The sequence below is a fragment of the Neomonachus schauinslandi genome, chromosome 10 (assembly GCF_002201575.2).
Source record: "Neomonachus schauinslandi chromosome 10, ASM220157v2, whole genome shotgun sequence".
Taxonomy (NCBI): domain Eukaryota; kingdom Metazoa; phylum Chordata; class Mammalia; order Carnivora; family Phocidae; genus Neomonachus; species Neomonachus schauinslandi.
Window position 1 is genome coordinate 26,025,272 of NC_058412.1, and position 17,208 is coordinate 26,042,479.

Below are 17,208 nucleotides of genomic sequence, written 5' to 3' on the forward strand. Positions count from 1 at the left end.
GGGGCTCGATGCGGGGCTCGATCCCAGAACGCTGGGATCATGACCCGAGCCGAAGGCAGGCGCTTAACGACTGAGCCACCCAGGCACCCCTTCCAGCTGCATTTTAATCCCAATCCTCAGTGGGTGGTGCAAGATGACTCCACCCCCTCATGTCGTCTACAGCTCTTGGCAACGCCCCTTTAGGGCGGGGCTGAAATCGACCGCGCCCTCCAAGCCGCCCGTACACTGCCCCGGGCGGGGCATCTCTACTGGGCATGCTCAGTACTAAGGTCTTGAGTAGGTCTCCTAGGCGGAAACCAGAGCCGAGTGTGTGTTTTTCCCAGGGTGTCCCGCGCTGCTGTCATGGCCGCGTCCAAGTGACGATGTCTGCACATGGACTTCTAGGTCTGTGGGTGGTATTCACAGGATCTGTTGCCACTAGGTTTCGGCATCTTTGGACCCTCTTTCTTTCACTTTTGTTGACTCCCTGTGACCCTCGTAGAACCCCTTTTGGCGGCAGCAATGTCCAGGGTGATGTGGATACCGGAGCTGGCAGTTTTGAGGGGCTTCCCCACTGAGGCTGAGCGGCAGCAATGGAAGCAGGAGGGAGTCGCCGGTTCAGGTGAGAAAGGCGAACCTTCCAGGAACGGAGGCCAGCGTGTGGACTGTGAGCGGAGAGCGGTGCCGGCTGGGTTCTCACTCCTCCTTGTTTTTTTGTTTGTTTATTTGTTTTTTCTGCCGAAATCTAGCCGATCCCTTAAAACTTTGGATTGTTGCATCCTTGATGTGGTGGGCGAGGTCCTCTGGGCTCAGTGCTTGTCTTGATCCCAACCTTCTCACCGCCTAGGCTCAGTGGTAACAACGATGGCGATGTCAGCTACTTTTCTAAGTCCTTGACATTTATTGTCATTTAATCCTTACAATAGACATTTAAGATAGATATTACGTTTAATACCATTTTGCAGGTGAAGACGTTTAAAGCCCGATTGTTTAAGTAATTTATTCCAGGCCCCACAGTTGGTAAGCATAAAAGCTGAAACGAGGCAGCAAAGATATAATTCTTATGAACAGTACACATTTACCGGAGAGAGGTGTTAACAGCATATTTACTAGTGATAAATGTGAGATAAAGGCACATCTGGTTGTGAGATTTAGACTGGACCCGGAAGAAAAATAACAGTTTAGAACACTAGTGTGCGGGTGTGTGTGTTTGTGTGTGTGTGTTTGTGTGTGTGTGTATATGCAATAGGTGCTTCAGGAGAGGTAGTTTTTGAAGTCTGGTGATCTGGATCGCTTCTTGGCCTTTTGGCTAAGATCAAGTGAAGTCTGGTGATCTGGAAAAGTTTCATGGAAGAAGTCAGACGTGAGCAGAATTTTGATTAAAGGGTAAGACATGTGGAGAAGAGCTCAGCAGGAGAAATCACAAGTGTAAAAGTGGAGGCAGGAATGTGCATGGGATATTCGGGGAACAGTTGAGAGAACCAGCTGTTCCTTAGGGAGTATGGTGGGGCTATGAGAAGCCAGATTATAAAAGGCCTTAGACCCCTGATTGTGGAAACTTTTCTGTTGTCAATAGGAATCTTTTGATTCTTTTGAATTCCCAGAAGGGTGATAATATTTACTAATGAGAAATATTATTCCTGTGTCTAACTTCTACCTTGCTTCTACCTTGCTGCTCATTGTATGGATGAGCTGCTAATTGTAGAAGAAGTGATGTTCATAGAATAATGGGAATTTGCTCAGTGCTTTGTGATTAATGTATAGTAAGCATTCTAAGGATACACATTTTTTTTCATATTAAAATGTAAAATGGTAGATTTACCTAATAGTGTTACCCTTTACAGTATGAAAAAAATTGGTCTTTTGAATTATTGGACTAATTTTTTGTATTGCAGAGAGTGGATCTTTCTTACAATTGCTGCTTGAAGGGAATTATGAGGCCATATTCTTAAATTCATTGACTCAAAATATTTTTAACTCAACAACTATGACTGAAGAAAAGATGGACAGCTACCTGGAGAAGCAGATAGTAACATTCCTGGATTACTCAACAGATTTGGACACAACTGAAAGGTAGAATTTTATTTGAAATTTTCGTAGAGAAACAGACTGAATACATTTAATAGTGCGTTGCCAGCCTAAGACAGTGGTTTTAGTCATTGGAAAACTTGGGCTCTCCAGTATGGCAGCCACTAGTCATATGTGGTTGTTGAGCACTTGAAATAGTGCAACTGAGGGACAGAATTTTAAATTTCATTTAATTGTAATTAAATTAAAAGAGCCCTATGTGGGGTGCCTGGGTGGCCCAGTCGTTAAGTGTCTGCCTTCGGCTCAGGTCATGATCCCAGGGTTCCGGGATCGAGCCCCGCATTGGGCTCCCTGCTCAGTGGGAAGCCTGCTTCTCCCTCTCCCACTCCCCCTGCTTGTGTTCCCTCTCTCTCTGTGTCTCTCTCTGTCACATAAATAAAATCTTAAAATAAATAAATAAATAAAAGAGCCCTATGTGGCTCATGGTTATAATATTGGACATTGAGACATAAATTGTTTAGGTTTCAGAAATTTTATTTTGTAGTACTTGGATGATCTCTATAAATGTTGGTTAATATTTTATATTTTTCTTGGTAAAACTGAAATGAAATTGGTTGTGGTTATACAGTGGTTCATATTTGTTTTTTTATTCTTATATGCAGACAACAGCTGATATTCCTAATTGGTGTAAGCAGTTTGCAACTTTTTGTTCAGAGTAACTGGACGGGGCCTCTCGTTGATTTACAACCTCAGGATTTTTTGCCATCTATTTTATTCCAGCAATTCAGTGAGGTATACTTCTTGGAAATGTCATATATAGTTATTATTGTGTTTTTTTTTTTTTTTCTTTCTTTAGGAACTGGTCTTTATAAACTGGAGTTAATAGTAGGTAGGAAAAAATACGACTTTATATATAGCTTGTACAAAGTGTACTGAGAATCTTTGGTCATCAATCAGATTTTCAAGTATTTCTAGAAGGTCCACTGTCAGGAATGGAATTAGAGATAAGTGTTACTAATCTGATGGTAGAGGGGCTCCTGGCTGGCTCAGTTGGTGGAGTGTGCAACTCTTGATTTTGGGGTTGTGAGCTTGAGCCCCACGTTGGCCATAGAGCTTACCTTTTTTTTTTTTTAAGATTTTATTTATTTATTTCGAGAGAGAGAGTGTGAGAGAGAGAGTACAAGCAGGGGGAGTGGCAGGCAGAGGGGGTGGCAGGCAGAGGGAGAAGCAGATTCCCCACCTTGCAAGGAGCCCAGTGTGGGACTCGATTCCAGAACGCCAGGATCACCACCCCAGCCAAGGCAGATGCTCAACCGACTGAGCCACCCAGGTGCCCCTATTTTATTTATTTTTTTTAAGTAAGCTCTATGCTGGGGCACCTGGGTGGCTCAGTCGGTTAAGAGTCCAACTCTTGGTTTCGGCTCAGGTCCTGTTCTCAGGGTCATGAGATCAAGCCCAGTGTTGGGTTCTTTGCTGAGCATGGAGTCTGCTTGAGATTCTCTCCCTCTCCCTCTGCCCCACACCTGCTCACGTGCTCTTTCTCTCTCAAATAGATAAATCTTTAAAAAGAAATAAATAAATAAAATATATTTAAAACAATCTGATGGTGGGGTGGAAAAAGAAGTAGAAAAGCAGCCATAAACTGACAGCCACAGTAATTAGCTCTGTACACATCAGTGTGGTGAGTCACTGTATCATGTTGCAGTAGAATAATTGAAATTCATAATCCTGGCTCTGAATCATTATCGAAAGGTTAAAAGATCTTCTGTATCTTATGCCTAAGAAGGGAATTGAATCTGCACTTTACAGAGGTTTTCATCCAAAGTGATTAAAGTACTAAAGTAAAGTAAAGTAAAAGTAAAAAATGTCACTTAAAGAGAAATGCTTCAGTTGTCTAGAAATTTGCTTATATGGAACATCTCACTCCCTCTGTTACTGTGGATGAAACAGTTTCTGCCTCTTCAGCCCTGTAGTGTAGGTTAAAAATTCACCAAATAGTCAAAGTCATAGTGTTTGTTGAGCACAGATATGTGGGGCAAGTGCTTAATTCACGTGTTCTATCAGTTTGAGGATCCCAGAGACGAGAAGATGGAAGCTCTGGTGGTGAAGGAACCTTGTCAGAGGTCTTACAGCTGGGTGATTGGAAGCCACATTTCCTGGGCCCAAACCCAGCCCTCTTTCAGCTCTGCCAGTGGAGGAGCATCTGTAAAGTCAGGGGACAGTTCAAGGCAGTACAGAAGTAGGTTATGTGAGAGATTTGGACTGTTAAGATTATTGCAGTTAACCAAGAGATGTGGGGAACGGGAATTTGGTCAGACAGTTTAGCTGGGAGTGGACCGTGAGGTGAACTGAAGGGTGCTGAGGAAACGGACAGGTGGAGAGGAGCAGGAACATCTGTCTGGATGCAGTCACGGGAGCGGAAGTTCAGAGTGGGGAAGAGCACGGTGGGAGCAGGATGTTTTGAGCCTACTGGAGTAGCATTGAAAGGTCACACCTCATGGGATTCAGGCCAGATTGTGGGAAACTTTGAGACCTTGATTTTTTTTTTTTTTATTAGAACTACCTCATAGATTCAAAAAAAACATATGAAGTGTATGCAGTTTAAATAATAAAACCACTTTGCTCCTCCCACACAGCTTGAGAGAGAACATTAGCAGCATTGTAGAACAGAGTTTCCTGACCGCTGTTCCCCAAATGTGGAGCCCCTTTGCCTGTGTGGGATCTGGGCTGGAGTGGGGAGAGCCTTGGAACTGGTCGGCAGCATTTGCTAGTTCCCTGCTTTGCACCACTAATCATAGCATCTCTGCGTGTGCTGTGACTTGGAAAGGGTTGGAAATACTGCCTTAGAAGGTCCCCTGTGTGTGCTTCCTGATGGTGTCCCTGGCCCTCCTCTCCCATGAGCCAGTCCCATGAATTTTGTGTTAATCATTCCATTGCTTTTCTTCATAGTTTCAGCACCTCTGTAACTCTAGAAAACGTATTGTTTAGTTTTGCCAGTTTTTGAACTTTTATAAAATGAAACAAACTATGCATTCTTCTGTGACTTGCTTTGTTCAATGGTATATTTTTGAAATGATACCATTATTCATTTTTACTGTTGTATAGTATTCCAATTGTATGACTATACTAGAACGTGTATGTCTCTCCTACTCTTGATGGCAATATGGTATGTTTCCTTTTTTTTGCCCCCAATGTATTACATACAGTGCTATTAGGAACACATCTTCTGGAAATCATTTGCAAGAATTTCAAAGCACAGCATACTGAAAAAGCAGAGGAGGCTGTTTTTACTGGCCCTCGGGCTGTAGGTGATACCCTGAGGGCTGAGAGGATGATCTTCCCAGAGTTGGGAAGCTCTACTGTGGTATATATATATCCGTGAGTGGAGTTGCTATGCCCTAGAGTATATACATGTTCAACTCTTCTTGGTAATGTCAGGTTGTGTTTTTTGTTTTTTGTTTTTTGTTTTTAAGATTTATCTATTTGTCAGAGAGAGACAGAGCACACAAGGAAGGGGAGTGGCAGGCAGAGGGAGAAGCAGACTCCCCGCTGAGCAGGGAACCCAACTTGGGGCTCGATCCCAGGACCCTGAGATCGTGACCTGAGCCGAAGGCAGACGCTTAACCGACTGAGCCACCCAGGCGTCCCTGTCAGGTTCTTTTTAAAAGGAATTTTCAAGGGTGCCTGGGTGGCTCAGTTGGTTAAGCGACTGCCTTCGGCTCAGGTCATGATCCTGGAGTCCCGGGATCGAGTCCCACATCAGGCTCCCTGCTCAGCAGGGCGTCTGCTTCTCCCTCTGCCCTCTTCCCTCTTGTGCTGTCTCATTCTCTCTCTCTCAAATAAATAAATAAAATCTTTAAAAAAAAAAAAATAAATAAAAGGAATATTCAATTTATACTCTTTACCCGCAGTCTGAGAATTTAGAAGGTAGGAGGAGTTGAAATTTTTAAACACGTCAGTATTTTCTAATTGTCATTTTCCTGCGCTGATTCATGTTTCTTAGTTCTTGTGAAGCATAAATATTTGTGAATATACTTTATGGTCATGGAGTATGGTGACCAAAGCCAAATTCATTTTCCCTGCCTTTAATTTATGGCCTTGTCATTTTAACACTGACATCTGATGCTAACTGGTCTCAGAGGAATAGCACTGAAGGTCCATGTTTGAGCAGTATTGGTCACCTCTCGCACAGAAAGGTTGATCTTAGTAATCTGGTTGTATAGTAATCTGGCTTCCAGATGTTGAAATTTTTTTCACTATTATGGTGATAAATACTTATATTTTTACATGTCATATGCTGTCTTGACTGAGGAATTGTTCCTAAGAGTTGTAACCTTTGCTTTGTCTGTTTTGTTTTTTTTTTTTAAATGCAAGCAGTCATCTTTAAAAACAGACCATTTCCCCAAACCTCTGGAAGCACATTTAGAACTCAGTTGGAATATCAGTGTTATATCTTAGGGGTAGGCAGAGGCTGATTTACTTAAGCAGAAGATAGAAAAGCATTTCATTTTTTCATGATGATGCAAGGTAGCACTGGGAAGAGAAATGTATGTATTTGGCTATTCATACATTCACGCATTTATTTATTGTCTTGTTAATACCATCTCCAGAGAATTCTGTCAGGGTGGCCTGCATTTGTGGGTCCCCAGGGGCATTTATAAGGTTATGATTCTGTCCAGTGCCAATTGCTGTGTAATAGATTGATGCCTTTGTTTCAAAGCTGAATTAACTGGAAAATATGTTACTCCAAGACCTATAAAGATTAATATTTTGTTAAATTAGGTCATCTTGGCTTATATATTTTTTTCAGGTCAAAGGACTAGATGCAGTTGTTCTGAATCTGCTTGTTCTAGATGGTGAATCAGTCTACAGCCTGACCTCAAAGCCTATTCTGCTCTTATTAGCGCGAGTTATCCTAGTGAATGTGAGACATAAACTGACGGCTATTCAGGTAAGGAGAGAAAAGAAGGCAGTTGGTTCATACCCAGGCATGACTTGTGCTGAGTAGCATCAGACTTCAGGTGTGATGCTGACAGTGTTTTGGTGGTTTTCTAAGTCTTCTTTAGGTATTTCACTTTAAAACCTGATGGAAATAAACAAAAACATTCTCCGTTTCTGAGATTCATCTAATACAAAACGATACTATATTGAGCCCCTTTTAAAGGATTATATAGATCGTATGTATGTTCAGTACTCTTACTGTGGATCTTAGTGGGTCTTAATTACTGTTTCCTGGCTCACATCCTACCTTGGTTCATTATTCGGGTTGGATTTAGTAGAGCATTTGTGGAATGTCTGTTACATCATTTCTTAAAGATTATTCATTTATTTAGAGAGAAAGTGTGTGCGTGCATGCACACATTTGAGCAGGGGGAGGGGCAGACGGAGAGGGAGAGAGAATCTCAAGCAGACTCCCCTCTGGGTGTGGAGCTCACTATGGGGCTTGATCTCAGGATGCTGAGATCATGACCTGAGCAGAAATCAAGAGTCTGACCCTTAACAGATTGAACCACCCAGGTGCCCCTGTTACATTGTTTCTTTATAAGTAAAGAATTACATACTTTGCACATGTCACAAAATATTCTTTTGTGTTTTTTTCAGTGGTTTAAAATGTACAAACTGGGGGCATCTTGGTGGCTCAGTCGGTTAAGCATCTGTCTTTAGCTCAAGTCATGATCCCAGAGTCCTGGGATCGAGCCCCGCATCAGGCTCCTTGCTCAGTTGGGAGTCTGCTTCTTTCTCTCCCTCTGCTCCTCTCCCTGCTCGTGTTCTCTCTCTCTCACTCTCCCTCTCAAATAAATAAAATCATTTATTATTTATTTATTTTTTAAAGATTTTATTTATTTATTTGACAGAGAGAGACACAGCGAGAGAGGGAACAGAAGCAGGGGGAGTGGGAGAGGGAGAAGCAGGCTTCCCACTGAGCAGGGAGCCCGATGCGGGGCTCGATCCCAGGGCCCTGGGACCATGACCTGAGCCGAAGGTAGATGCTTAACCGACTGAGCCACCCAGGTGCCCCCAGATAAATAAAATCTTTTAAAAAAATGTACAAACTATTGGTTCTTGTACTGTACAAGAACAGGGGGAGGGGGGGTTGGATTTGGCCTGCAGATTATAGCTAGCTGACTCCCGTTCTGATTGTGGCAACTTGACCCATGTTACCAGAAATAATAAATCTAAATTTTATATGAAACCTCCCAATTTCTTAGTATTGGCTGAAAAATTTTGAGAAACACAGTTTTCAATTGTCAGAATGTAGACTTGGTCTCTACTGTCTAAGGGCTTATTTTCCCAAGTATTTCAGTTTAGACAAAGAAGAGGTAAGAAGGCAAGTTGTGCCTCTTCCACTGTCATGAAAGCCAGAGGAATTGGAATCGGTTTTACTAGAAGGGTTTCAATATGTCAGAGTAGACGTAAGGCCTTATCTTTGATTTTTTAGCCATGTTAGATTGAATTAAAAAATTTTTCCAGAGTTGATCTGAGTGAAATGCTCTCTTACAGAACGACTAGTACTTGGCTCTAAAGCAAGTACCACCAAGGCATAGGGCTGCCAAGTGGCATTGTCTTTCTATGACACTAGAGTCATTAATAAGTGAGTGGGACAGTTTTAAATTTTGTTGGTGGAAAACTTTCATCAGCAATTATGTTAAGCATTATTTTTTAAAGATTTTATTTATTTATTTTAGAGATAGAGTGCACTCGAGCAGGGCGGAGGGAGAGGGTCAAGCAAGCTGTGCTCTGGGCACAGAGCCCAAGGCAGGGCTCGATACTGTGACCTTGATATCATGACCTGAGCCGAAATCAAAAGTCGGACACTTAACCGACTGAGCCACCCCGGCGCTCTGTTAAGCATTTTTTTTAAAAAAGATACATATAGTGTCAACTTAGGAGAACCAGTAGGTATGTGAACTGCTGGTTGTGGATGTCATATGGTAGGGTTGGAGAGACAAGGTACTTGAATTGCTTGGCGGATACTAAACAACTTCTCACCTGGGCTTACAACCCTGTTTTCTTTTACACGTCACCATGCAAAGATCACTTTGTGTTGAAGTCTTGCCTTTCAGTGAAATCACAAAAGTTCTTTTTTCTTTGGATCTTTAATATGTCATTTTCTAAATAATGATATAGGGGCGCCTGGGTGGCTCAGTCGTTAAGCGTCTGCCTTTGGCTCAGGTCATGATCCCAGGGTCCTGGGATCGAGTCCTGCATCAGGCTCCCTGCTCTGCGGGAAGCCTGCTTCTCCCTCTCCCACTCCCCCTGCTTGTGTCCCTTCTCTCGCTGTGTCTCTCTCTGTCGAATAAATGAATAAAATCTTTTAAAAAAAAAATAATGATATAAAAATGACTTTTTTTTTTTTTTAAGATTTTATTTATTTATTTGAGACGGAGAATGAGAGACAGAGAGCATGAGAGGGAGGAGGGTCAGAAGGAGAAGCAGACTCCCTGCCGAGCAGGGAGCCTGATGCGGGACTCGATCCCGGGACTCCAGGATCATGACCTGAGCCGAAGGCAGTCGCTTAACCAATTGAGCCACCCAGGCGCCCTAAAAATGACTTCTTTGATAAGTGAGGATAAAATGAAAGAACTGTCCTCTACCTATCCAAGTTAACTTTAACCTTTTTAAGTTAGCTTTGAATAGGCTTACTTGTGAACAATGTATCAAGTTGTTCATCATGATATTTTTGTGGAACTGTAAAAGAAGGTGATTTCCCCCCAGTCCTTTAATCTGTGGTATATGGATTAGTATTAGTAAGATGTAAATGTTGAGTAAAAAGAGCCTTGGCTTTGAAATCAGACCAGAGTTTGTCTGGCTCAGCCGCTTAATAGCTGTGTGACGTTTGTTATGCTAGTTAATTTCTTTGGAATATCAGTTTCCTTATTTATAATTATTTTAAAAATGGAGGGCGCCTAGCTGGCTCATTTGGTAGATTATGCGACTCTGGATCTTGGGGTTGTGAGTTTAAGCCCTATGTTGGGTGTAGAGATTACTTAAAAATAAAATCTTTAGGGGGGTGGGGGAATGGGTTAGCCTGGTGGTGGGTATTAAAGAGGGCACGTTCTGCATGGAGCATTGGATGTTACACGCAAACAATGAATCATGGAACACTACATCAAAAACTAATGATGTAATGTATGGTGATTAACATAACGTAATAAAAAAATAAATCAAATCTTAGAAAAAATGGAATAAGCGGCAAAATTTTTTGGGGTGCCTTTTTAGTACACTTACGCTTCCTAATGTCTAGGAGGTTATTGACTAGTGTAGCTTTCCAATCAGAACATTCTGTAATAAGTGCCAAAATCAGGAGACAGGATCTAGAAACTAGAGCAAGGCTTCAAGTTTCTTTTTTATTAATGCCTCAGATTTTCTGTTCAGCCGTTCTTGGCAAATAGAAAAGGGTACTTTTATTTCCAATAGAAAAACAGGCTATGCTTTCTCTATTTTTTTCACACTCCTCCTCCTAGGATAAATGTTTTGGCTAAGAGGTAATGTATAGATCTGATGTTTAAAGATTCAGCATCTGAAGCTATATGTTTTCTTTTTCTTTTTAATGATTTATTTCAGAGAGAGAGCACAAGCGGGGGGGGGAGGGAAGGGCAGAGAGAGAGGGAGGAAGCAGACTCCCCACTGAGTGGGGAGCCTGACTCGGGGCTCCATCCCACGACCCTGAGATCATGACCTGAGCCGAAATCAAGAGTCAGATGCTTAATTGGCTGAGCCACCCAGGCGCCCCTGATGTATGTTTTCTTTAAAGGGCAATCTCTTTGACTGGCTCTGTCTAAATTCCCATGTCTAGAAAAGGAAAGGGTTTGGTGCCAAACCTGAGTCACTTGTTGCTGGCAGCAGTTATGGATTTTTCTGGGGGAGGAGAATAGCACTGAGGCAGCAGAAGAGAGACTTGCTCTTCACTGTATATGCTTCTGTATGGGCTTGTTGCTCTTTTTTTTGTTTTTGTTTTTAGATAAGGATCTAGTTTTTTTTTTTTTTAAAGATTTTATTTATTTTTATTTAGAGAGAGAGAGCGCAGGTGAGCAGGAAAAAGAGCAGAGAGAAAGGGAGAGAGAGATTCTTAAGCAGACTCTGCACTGAGCTTGGAGCCCAATGTGGGGCTCCATCTCACAACCCTGTCATGACCTGAGCCGGAACCAAGAGTTGGATGCTTAACTGAGTGAGCCATCCAGGTGTCCCAGGATCAGGTTTTTTATTTTATTTTATTTTATTTTATTTTTAAGATTTTATTTATTTGCGAGAGAATGAGAGACAGAGAGCATGAGAGGGAGGAGGGTCAGAGGGAGACGCAAACTCCCCGCTGAGCAGGGAGCTTGATGTGGGACTCGATCCCGGGACTCCAGGATCATGACCTGAGCCGAAGGCAGTCGCTTAACCAACTGAGCCACCCAGGCGCCCTATTTTCTTTTCTTTTCTTTTCTTTTTTAAAGATTTTATTTATTTGACAGAGAGAGACACAGTGGGAGAGGGAACACAAGCAGGGAGAGTGGGAGAGGGAGAAGCAGGCTTCCCACGGAGCAGGGAGCCCGATGCGGGGCTCAATCCCAGGACCCTGGGATCATGACCTGAGCCGAAGGCAGACGCTTAACGACTGAGCCACCCAGACGCCCCTTATTTTATTTTCTTAAAGATTTTATATATTTGACAGAGAGAGAGAGAGCACAAGCAGAGGAAGTGGTAGGCAGAAGGAGAGGGAGAAGCAGCTCCCTGCTGAGCAAGGAATCTGATGGCTTGATCCTAGGACCCTGGGACCATAACCTGACACTTAACTGACTGAGCCACCCAGGGAGCCCCCCCCTCTTTTTTTTAATTGTGATCAAGTAAGAACAACACCAGACAATAGAGAAAAACCTACTGTGTTCTCTGCCTGTGCATTAGTCAAGACAATGTATGAAATGCAGTCTGTCCTCAGAAATGTTTGGGCCAGGTGGAGTTAAACTCTTGAAACACAAGAGCTGTCCAGTGTGGTGCTAACTTCTAGGAACATTGTAGAAGTTCAGAGAAGTGAGAGACCAATGTGTGCCGCCCTCTTGGGAGAAGGCTTCATGGGAGGGTTTCACGAGGATGTGGAAGGGATTGTCTTAGTTTTGGAAAATATTTGAATCCAAGGTAATTCTTACAGTGTAGTTTGTGCAAAATCTATTGCTTTGAGGAGGATATAGAGATGAGCAAGACATGACTTCTTGTCTTATTGGGTAGATGGTAGACAACACCAAAAGCTAGGGATGACCTCCATGAATGCAGCGGAATGTGTCTGCAAAGGAGGTAGTACGAATAGTATGCTAGAATTTCAGAGGAGGGAAAAAATTACGCTCCCACCCCTCTACCCCCACCACACACTCTGCCTCCTGGGGGAGCGGCTGTGTGGATCATGGCGTTGAGCGGGGTGCCACAGTGGACATTTTAAAGGAGATACTAAGTTCTAAATGGCATCAGGAAGCCCAACTGGCTAAAAATACAGTCCCTGAGAGGATGGTGGAGACGCGTTATTGCGGAAGAGGGAGAAGCGGATTTGGGTATTATTACTGAGGATACAGCAGTGGATGGATAAGTTTGTTGAAGAGTAAGTTTAATTTCACAGATGTTAAAATAATTCTAAACACTAATTTCAATTAATATAAACATTGTTTTTTAGAGGGGCTTTTATTTTCAGCTTACGTGGTACTTTCTTTCCGTAGAGCTTGCCGTGGTGGACTTTGAGATGTGTGAGCGTTCACCAGCAGATACTGGAGGAGCGCTCCCCGCAGCTCTCTGCTCTTGCTGGAGACTGTATCGAGGAAGGTATGGGGCAGATTTTGTTTGATGCAGGCGTGCAGCTCCAGGCTCATTGCTCAGCTGAGACAGTCCTTTTTAGTTTATTATTATTATTTTTTTATAGGTAATAGTAACTTTCTGGTTGAGGTTGTTTCTTTTTTTCCCCCTTTTTTTCTGGGTGTGGAATATCACAAATTATTGGCGTGTCAGATTATAGAATTTCTTTTTGCCTTTGAATTTTAAAAGAGGTAATCATTATCATTTATATTGCCTATTTAGAAAATGATTTGTTCTATGCACGTTACCATGATTTTATCACAGACTGCTTAAAAGTATTTTAGTTTTTCTTTGTTCTTTAATCTCAGAAGCCTCTTTGGAAACTAATGTAAACTTCCTTTATTTAAAAAAAATTCCTTAGGGGCGCCTGGGTGGCTCAGTCAGTCGGTTAAGCGGCTGCCTTCGGCTCAGGTCATGATCCTGGGGTCCTGGGATCGAGCCCCACGTCCGGCTCCCTGCTCAGTGGGGAGCCTGCTTCTCCCTCTCCCTCTGCCTGCCGCTCTGCCTACTTGTGCTCTCTATCTCTCTGTCAAATAAATAAATAAAAATCTTTAAAAAAAAAAAAAAATTCCTTAACTTTCCTTACTTTCCCTTTTTGAATCATGTTATCTAAGATTAGCATATGTTTATGTATTTCTCTTAGAACAAAAAAAATTGAGAAATTAATTTCAACTAAATTACCTAGCTTAGTAATATTTATTACTGTACAAACTAACATCCTCTTAGTGTATTCTGGCCTAGCTTGTTACTACATAGATGTACCCTTAAAGGAAACAGACTCCACGTGGAGTAAATTGCGCCAAATTCATGCAGAGTAGAAAATTACTTACCCGCTATCCTGTTGAGTACATGAAGAAAGCCTTTGTTTTTTTAACATTTGGCAGAAAATACATTTTACTGAGGATGACAATAGGTAGAGAGGCATTTTTACATTTTATATATTTTTTTTATTATATGTAACATATATACACAAAAGTACCTAAGATGTAAATGAAAGAATAAACCACACACCCCTGTCAGTGCCCCCCACTGCCTTTGTTATAGTTGCCCTTCACATTTCCTAGGGAAGCATTTTGAAAAGAGGGAAAATCTTGGGTACCTTGACACTTGGTTTCCCTGGGCTTTTGGAATGATTATTCTTAGCAAAAGTTGCAAAACAAAGCAAAGCAAAAACAAAAACAGATTCCCTTGTAGTGAAGAAGCACTTAAACACAGATAAACTTGGACTTGGTAACGAACTTCAGAGTTACAGAGAAGGGGTTTGACCTTAGGTGTGTCTGATTCCAAAGCCCAAACTCGTTTCACATAGCAAGAGTATGTCTGGTGTGAGTATGTGTACATGTGCATGTGTGTGTACAGTGCTCCCCCTTATGCATGGTTTGGACTTCCATGGTTTAATTACCTGCAGTCATCTGTGGCCTGGAGGCAGATAATCTGCCTTCTGATCTCTTGTCTCAAGGTCATTAGAAGCCTCACGCTACATCACAATGTCTGCATCATTTCCCGCACTGCATCTCATCACATGGGCATTTTATCCCACATCATCACAAGAAGGGTGAGTACAGTACAATAACGTATTTTGAGAGAGAGAAAAAGTGTAGTATATACAGGGTTCAGTACTACTGTGGTTTCATGCATCCACTGGGGGTCCTGGGACGTATCCCCCATGGATAAAGGGGGGATGCATGGGGGAAGGGGTCATTTGCATCCCTCGGGGTGGAGGAGCAGTGATCTGTACTTGATGGAGTAGACATTCACGAAGGCATAAAACAACTCAACATGTGCGCATACGTAACTGCAAGAAGCTCCCATACCTTTCTTTAGTCTGTTTCCTTCAAGTTACATCTATGTAGTAACAAGCTGGGCCGGATACACTAGAGAGGACGTTAGTCTGTGCAGTAATAAATACTACTAAGCTAGGTAATTTGGTTGAAATTAATTTCTCAATTTTTTTTTGTTCTAGGGTAGAAATACATAAGCATATGCTAATCTTAGATAAAATGAAAATCTGTACATGATTCAAAAAGGCAAAGTAAGGAAAATATTATTCAATGAGTATAGTAATTGATTCATTTATATTATTTTTTGGCAAGACTTAGACCATTTATATTCTTTTAGGATTTTAGGTAATACAAGACTGTGGAATTAGCAAGGATGTGTTAAATCAGACTTTGCACATACATATATATATACTCACACACACACATATACATATATTCTGCTACAGAATTGAAACCTGACATATGATAGATTAGTTGTTTTATTACATATAAGGAGTTAACTTTTTCTATACAGTAATGTTTCTAAAGTAGCAGAACTGAAAAACAGTCTATCCCTCTTTTCTACAGTAGTAGTCTCTGGTTTAATGCTTTTGGGTTATAAAAGATTTTTATGAGCAAATTTAGCCTACTGAACCATCTTTGTTTTCACTGACTGTAGATTCTCTAGACTGTGAGTTCCTTGTGAGCTGGGTTTTTTTTTTTTTTTTTAACCTCTTTCTGCTTAGCATAGTGCCTAGAAAATAGTAAGTATTTAGTACATGTTTGTTGAATAACAACAGCTAAGGTTTATTGAGGCCTTTCTACATGTACTTTTAGGGAAGAAGTTTTAGAATTTCCTCTATTTGTCCTTCATCTCAGTAGTAACAACTTGCATCTGACTTAATTTCTGTACAAGAGTGTTTCAAAAAGTGGAATATTATAGCAGATAGGACAAAATTGATCCTACCTGGATGCCATATGGACTTTGAATCTCTCCTAATAGTGTTGCCTAGGGGTGGAGTTCTCTTCAAAATGAAATACAGAGTGAACCTTGGAGTAAATGAAGACCCGACGCCCCATTTAGCAGACATGTTGTCCTCTCTCTTTAGTAAAATGAAGCCTATGTAGCCTGAGTCTCCCCCATTCATGCTGTTGCATATTTTTGAAATGATGTGAGAGATGCTTCATAAATGAACTTAGTGCAAAGGAGGAAGAAGAGTGGGGATGAGTTTCTAGTTCATGAAGTTGGGTAAAGTTTTGAAAGTCAAGGATGACTTGGAGGCGCCTGGGTGGCTCAGATGGTTAAGCGGCTGCCTTTGGCTCAGGTCATGATCCCAAGGTCCTGGGATCGAGCCCCTTATCGGGCTCCCTGCTCAGCGGGAAGCCTGCTTCTCCCTCTCCTGCTTACCCTGCTTGTGTTCTCTCTCTCGCTGTGTCTCTCTGTCAAATAAATAAATAAAATCTTTGGGAAAAAAAAAAGTCAAGGGAGACTTGAACATCACTGATAGTAATGGGGAAAAAAGTTGCCTTTTCCAGAGGATAGTGAAAACATTTGGAATAAGATGACATCACTATTCAGCCCATGGTTTGATTTTGTAGAAAGGTAATTACATTGTACTGCTTAGGATATTATACAGTTTCCTATGCTTTGTTATACTTTTATGGAAAATTGGTAAGCGAACAAAAAACAAGATGTCACTAGGACTTGTTTTTTCTTTTTATAGGATATCAGATTTGATGCATTTGCTATCGGGAAAGTCACATTTCTTCCCTTAATCCCATATTATATAAATTTGCATTTATGGCTACATTTTTACCACATTTCAGTGGCTAATGATTGTAATTATTAATTATTAAGAAAAGAAAAAAATACCCTTCCTTATATGCCATTTTATTTTTATTTATTTTTTTTTAAAGATTTTATTTATTTATTCATGAGAGACAGAGAGAGACAGAGGCAGAGGGAGAAGCAGGCTCCCCGCGGAGCAGGGAGCCCGATGTGGGACTCGATCTCAGGACCCTGGGATCATGACCTGAGCTGAAGGCAGACGCTTAACCGACTGAGCCACCCAGGCGTCCCCCTTATATGCCATTTTATTTTATTTTATTTTTTTTAAAAGATTTTATTTATTCATTTGAGAGAGAGAGAATGAGAGAGAGCACATGAGAGGGGGGAGGGTCAGAGGGAGAAGCAGACTCCCCGCCGAGCAGGGAGCCCGATGCGGGACTCGATCCCGGGACTCCAGGATCATGACCTGAGCCGAAGGCAGCCGCCCAACCAGCTGAGCCACCCAAGCGCCCCTTATATGACATTTTAAAAGGGAAAAACAATATGGTGTGTTTTAGAGAGAATTCTATTCTATGGGGTAAAATTAAGTTTCCAAACAGAAAGAGTTAAGTAAGACTGGAAAATATGACTCTTAAGTGATTCATTCCCCAAGTGGTCTTGATTCTTTTTTGCAATGTATTTCAGCATATCATTAGCTTTGCTTACAACTAAGCATTTTTTATGTTGCTGTTCTAGGCTTATCAACAACATTTTTCATTTTATCTAGTCATAAATTGGTCCTTTTTGGCTATGTTTAGGTAGGTCTGCAGATAGTCTTAAACTGCAACATTT

General features: G+C 41.6%; 1 protein-coding gene across 1 annotated transcript in view; it reads left to right on the forward strand.

Moving 5' to 3' along the window:
* The first annotated feature begins 296 nt into the window (after nt 1-296).
* The window catches only part of TTC27 (tetratricopeptide repeat domain 27), a 169,590-nt gene continuing 152,678 nt past the window's right edge, over nt 297-17,208 (forward strand). The window contains exons 1-5 of the mRNA XM_021697434.1: nt 297-601; nt 1,875-2,052; nt 2,670-2,799; nt 6,818-6,958; nt 12,696-12,798. Coding sequence (XP_021553109.1) covers nt 502-601; nt 1,875-2,052; nt 2,670-2,799; nt 6,818-6,958; nt 12,696-12,798 — 652 coding nt within the window. The 5' untranslated portion in view covers nt 297-501. The remainder of the gene's footprint in view (nt 602-1,874; nt 2,053-2,669; nt 2,800-6,817; nt 6,959-12,695; nt 12,799-17,208) is intronic.